The 6,000-nt window shown below is 41.0% G+C and overlaps 1 protein-coding gene across 5 annotated transcripts in view; it reads left to right on the forward strand.

The window, feature by feature from the left end:
* NYAP2 (neuronal tyrosine-phosphorylated phosphoinositide-3-kinase adaptor 2) overlaps window positions 1-5,602 on the forward strand; it is a 141,876-nt gene extending 136,274 nt beyond the window's left edge. For 3 of the 5 annotated variants that reach the window (XM_081861539.1, XM_081861541.1, XM_081861540.1), the window contains 2 exons: window positions 510-611; window positions 5,043-5,602. In XM_081861539.1, the coding sequence (XP_081717665.1) occupies window positions 510-611; window positions 5,043-5,270 (330 nt within the window). In that variant the 3' untranslated portion in view covers window positions 5,271-5,602. The remainder of the gene's footprint in view (window positions 1-509; window positions 612-5,042) is intronic. The other 2 variants (XM_081861542.1, XM_081861543.1) reach the window with 1 other exon arrangement.
* Window positions 5,603-6,000: the final 398 nt, after the last annotated feature.

Genomic DNA, 6,000 nt, shown 5'->3' on the forward strand with positions numbered 1-6,000 from the left:
GTAAATAGCCGAGACATCCCATATTTGTATAAATAATAGATTTGTACCAGAATTTGCTTATCTCATCAATATAATAGAAAAATGCATTCACCAGACATACTGAATCCAGGAATTAAAAGAATTCTGTGCCTGAATTGTTCAGTCAGAGTTGGCAAGTAGTGCCCTCACTTTTTCTCTCTTTACAGCAAATGGTAAGTGATTCCTTCAACAAGCCTCTCCTTTTTTTGTTTGCCTGATGACAGCTCTACAAAAAGTGAAAAGCATTGCACTTTTCAGGAAACTACCTTATGTGTTCCTTTATTTTTGGACACACTGGCCATTTCAAAACAACTGCATTTTTAATTAAATTCAGCCATCGCTTCTGTGCATCCTTTCATCTCACATTGGTTTGTCCATTTTGTTCCTGTGCAGCAATTGTGGAAAAGAACTTTGTTTTGATACGTAATGAGCTCCATGATCACACCGATATCATTTTATTTGGTTCTCCCCCATACCTACTCTAAATGTAGAATCAACCCCACTGCACACCCAGTAGGAGAGGGAAGAAACCCAACAGAACCAGGAGAGAACAACCACTTCCACAGCCTAGTAGCGTAAACAATTACAGTAAAGTAAGTGTGATAATGCAATACTGGGGGAAAGTATGGAAACACCTACTGAAGTGTGAGCATGTCTCAGTGACCAGAGCTTCAAATGCTGCCATATGCACAAAGAAGTGGGAAAGGCTTTTCTTCTGAGGAAAACTAAGAAGGATTTTTTTTTTTTTGCGCTATGATGTCAACCGCCTTGTCCCAGGGAGCTGCAGTTGGAAGGGTTTTTGCAGCACAATGGCTCAGCATTGTTTTTAAAAAGTTCTACATGGAGAGAGAGAAAATGGAAGACAATCTGCCCCGTTTCTGCTGTGAACAGCAATGCGTTTGTTTGTTTATTTATTTACTTGAGAATAGCTCTGCAGCTGGGGGGAAACAGCAGTATCTTGCCCATCCACAAGGTGAAGCAGAATTAAAGTGCTGTGGAGCTGGGGGTGGGGGAATGAGAGGGGAACATGCTCCTACCCATCTTTAGGAGTTCCAGCACTGTGTCCTAGAATCACACGAGGTAAGGCTGAGGGGTCAAGTCAGCTAGCTCTGCCTTGACCATCATCATTCTGGTCATCCCCTACAACTTTTGGAGGTGATGAGAGTGACAGTGAGGAGAAGGGGGGTAGAACACTTGAACCCACAGCCTTTTCCTTCCCCTTGCAAGCTTGAAGAATGTGGTGCGGGAAGTTCTGAAGATAGCTAATGCTATACTATAACATAATAGATTGATTCATATTTAGGTACACTCTAACTGGAAGTTCCCCTTCTCAAGCTTCCATTGAACAAGAACTGCAGTGAAACACAGCAAATGCTTCCATTTATTTCAGTGGGACTTGTGCAAATGCACTTTTTGTTCAATTAGGCACAGTGCATGTAATAAGTTTATTATTACAAAAGAGAATCAGCTGCTGAAGCAGAATCACATTCATATAATGATAAGGCTTTTGTCTTCTTCTTTTACTTTTATTAATATCATTTTTTCCACCTCCATAATCTCTCTATATTTTTGGTCACTTTTTCGTTTTCAGAAAAAAAGGCGTTTTCTTATAGGTGTTTCCATATTTTTTTTCACTTGTGTTTTGTGTATTGACTTATTGACTTTGTGTACAGTGTTGACACCGTTTGTTTCTTGTGGTGCGTATTTGGTGCTTTCAGTGCTGAGAGGCACTAAAAGAAGATCTGCATATTGAAATGCTGATATTATTGCCTCCATTGAGAGTCACATTTTATTGAAACTAACTAGCCATAAATGTCTGAGTAGGAATGAACAATTTAATCAGCTAATCAGTGGACCTAATTTGATTAATTGCAGATTAAAAAGATGAAATTACATTTGAGATGTGCCCTCTGAAAGGATGCTGAGCACTGATAGCATTGTGGTAGACAAGCTTAGCACATCTCTTGATTGAGGAATTGCATTTTATCTAGTTTTCATTTAACAGACAAAATATATTTATTATTTAGTCATACAAAGGTTTGTCAGTTCTTACATACTATGTGATACTTTAATTGATGAACGAGTCAGTTAATTTGCTCAGAGGCAATAAAATTAATTGATTTAAAAACCCTTTAATTAGTCGACATTGCAGTGCCTGACATTTTTAAAAGCTCGTACTAATTCAGAGAAATATTAATTTTTTTGTCTTCCAAGCATTAACGGCACTCCTATTTCCTCTTCAGGAAATGATTGAATTGTGTAACCCTTCTTCAGAATGCAATGTTACTACCCAATAGTAAGAAAGAACACAGGCTTGTTGTATTCCTCATCTTCTGACTGATTGACGTTGCAGCTGAGTATGTTATGCTCGGACATAACTGGGTGCTCGATGCAAGACCTGGTTCAATGTGAGCAAAGAATGATGGGGTTGGAACCAGTGGTGTGTGGTGAAATTTTCTGTAGGGGAACAGTTAGGGCCAGAGGCACCAGACTGTGAGCATGATTGCGGGTGGTGGTGGTGCAGGGAACATCCTGACGTCCTGATGTCATGTGCGTGAGCATCGCACCTACTTCCCTAAGCCAAGCAGAAAATTCCCAGACTTTGGAAAGGAGGCACCAGGCCTCTGACAGGATGCTGGAGCCCTGCTGCCTTCTTCCCAAATCCAGGCAGGCTTTAGAAAGGTGGTGGGAGGGCTCTTGGACCCTGTAGAACATCAAGCCTCCCTCCCTAAGCTGGGCAGAAGCTTCCCAGGCTTTGGGAAGGAGGCGCTGGCTTTAATACTCTACATTTGCCAGAAATATTTAAGGGACTGTGTGGGGTCATGTGTGGGGAAAGGGGGTTAAAGGGATATGTGCACTGCCTCTGCTTTACCTCATCAGCCGTCTCAGTGCCCTCCATGAATTTGGGGGCAACTGTGTGAAGCTGGAGTCTCCTGCACTAATAAAGGATCCCCACACATTTTTTGACCCTGATTTTCTAGGGTTCTGACTATGGGCATATAGCCACCCACCAACCCATGGAGGGTGATGATAATGATGGAGGGATGGTGCAGTTAATGTGCTCACCTTGCAGGGCCACCCAATGATCAGTTTCATGGCACCCAAATGTGCCCTCAGTCATCATTGACTACAGAACTGAGGGGAAATAAGCATGGTTGCCAAGGTGACCATCTGGTACCTGAACAATATTATGTTACCTTTAGTGAGCCCTTCAGAATCATCTTTACTCTTTGGTGGGCATCTATAGTTTTCTTTTGCTGTGATTTGGCACCCAACTGAATTTTGCCCTGTACTTAAACATTTGAAGAAGCTGTCAGATGGCTAATTGTGATCTTCTCATATGGGAACACATCGCTGGGAGGATTTTTATATGCTGAACACACATGTACACACACTCTCTATCTCTCTCTCTCACACACACACTCACACATGCTGGAAGTCATAAAAATAAAGGGAAATTTGCCATACAAATGGAAACAAAGCATTGCTCCAGGGCAAAACTCTAAAAGATCAGTACTGAATGGGGGAAGACCAGTGGGGAGAGAGACTCTGAGGGAAAAGACGAGCAGAAGGCTGAGCTTCACCATTTTTTCTCCTTGAGAGAAGAAAGTTGCTGCTCTGGCACATGGGCTCTTTGAATGAGAAGAGAAGTCTAGGGGACAGAACATAGGCTAGGTCTAGATCAGCTTCTCCTGTTTCCAGAAAATATTCTCCCCTGCAAAACTGAGGGGAGGCAGGAGGAGATATTTCTCCAAAATTATGGGGGGATAATTGTTGCTTACCATATTATCACTTGGAAGTGCAGCCAGTGGGAAACTCTGAAGAGAGTCTGCTTCCACTCTCATTGGCCGCACTCCCCAGCATGTTTAGAGAACAACACACAGTGATGTGATATGACCTTGATCCAGGATTTTTTCCAGCCAGAACTTGCCAGAACTCAGTTCCAATACCTCTCAGGTGGGCGCCATTGCCATTATAAGAGAACAAGGGAGGTGTTCATGGTGAGTTCTGGCACCTCTTTTTCTAGAAAAATAACACTGCCTTGATCCCTACCTTTTCCAGGAAATGTGCCACTATGTGAATCCTGATTTTTCAGAGTTGCAAAACATGCAAGGGTTTCTCCACAAGCACAGAAGGCTCCCCACTTCACAAGTTCACCCTCCAACTTAAGGAGGGTGACTGGAATAACAATGGAGATGAATCTAACACACTCGTTCCCACTGCCTCTCATGTGTGTTTAGTTAACTCGAAGAATGACGAAGATGGCTTCTGCATACAGAACTTCACTCACAATCTTTTCTTTGGTCTAAAGAAAATGGTTCATTACATGCACAAAATTTCCTGTATCACTTGAGTCAACAAGTACGGAAACTGCATGATTGAATTCTCTCATTTTAAAACTCAGCAGATGTACAAAGAAAGAAAACACAAAGAAGAATTTAGGGTTTTTTAAAATAAATAATAAAAAAGAAGACCTTACCCTTCTCTTTGGCATGTTAGTTTTCCCTTGTGTAAGGATTTTTCCTTCCAATGAGAAAAGTTCAAACAAGAAAACCCTACCACCATCTGCAGCCTTACATGGTTCCGTTCAAGAACTGTTGTGTAAAGGAACATAGGAAGTGTGCCTTATACAAAGCCAGATTATGATCCATCTGTCTCAGTATTGTCTACACTGGTGGCTTGTGGCTTTCCACTGTTTCAGGCAGGGGACATTTCCAGTGCTACTGAGAGCTGCCTGGGTTTTGAACACGGGACATTCTGCATGCTAAGTAGGTACTGAACTATCTAGCTATGGTCCTTTACCGTTCTGGCTATCAGCCCAAAATTTCTTATGTATATTTAACACAGAACTTGTGCCCATTTGTTGGTCTTGGGGATGAAAGCTAAAGGTGCCTGATTGCATAGTTTCTGGTTTTCTTTCTTTCTTTCTCCTCCAGTGATTGCCGTAAGTATTTTGAAAATGCTTTCTGAGAACCAGCACTACCACTTTGCCTGCAGTTAAACTCTTGTGCCTTTTTTAATAGGTGACATGTATGCAGTGGTTGCACGGAGACCATACAATGCTGGAAATGATTGAGAAAAAACGTTGCCTGTGCAAAGAAATCAAGGCACGGCAGAAATCTGAGAAAGGACTTTGCAAACAGGACAGCATGCCTATCTTGCCGAGTTGGAAGAAGAACACAGGGTCCAAGAAGTACAGCCCCCCTCCGTATTCCAAGCAACAAACCGTTTTCTGGGACACTGCAATATGATAGGAGCATGAGGGGCTATCTTCCGCACATTGCTAAAACATGCACTGTCAGCCTATCTTCCTAGTAAGGTGGTGGCTGGGACTTAATTTTCAGGTGAAGAACTACCTAGGGATAAAGCTTGCTAAAGCGGTACCCACCTGTCAATCAAAAGAAAAATCTATGTCTCCCACTAAATGAAGGCATGCACATTTTTGAGGATTCTTTGGGATCCAGAAAAAAATAGAAAGATGTAAATATTTTGCCAATCTCTTTAAAAAAAAAACTGAGACAATACACTATTTAAAATATAATGCAAACATGTATGAAGAATTTTACTCATAAACTGTTCTAACTGTTTTCTATGTGTTACCTTTATGTTTTGGGGTTTGTTTTTGTTCTTTCTAAAAAAACCAATTTAAAATTATCTCATAAGCCTACATTCTCTATCTTGACATAAGCATGTGGTTGTACATTTTTTATTTAACAGTAACAAACCGGTGCTAGGGATGTAGAAGTGAAATTAAATAATAATTTTAAAAGAACTCATTTGATTTCATTTTCTGTATACCGTTTGGCAGGAAGGTGGATGGAACTGCAAGCAAGGCAGGTAAAACAGTATTCATTCAGATGTCGGAATTATGTTAACAATGTGTCATTTTTTTAAAAAAAAAAAGTATATTTGCTATTGTCAAATTGTATTAACGTATTAGAAACAACTGCAATTTACCAAGCGCGACTGCTTCACAACCTC

This window comes from Podarcis erhardii, assembly GCF_964252035.2.
Source record: "Podarcis erhardii genome assembly, chromosome: 5".
NCBI lineage: Eukaryota > Metazoa > Chordata > Lepidosauria > Squamata > Lacertidae > Podarcis > Podarcis erhardii.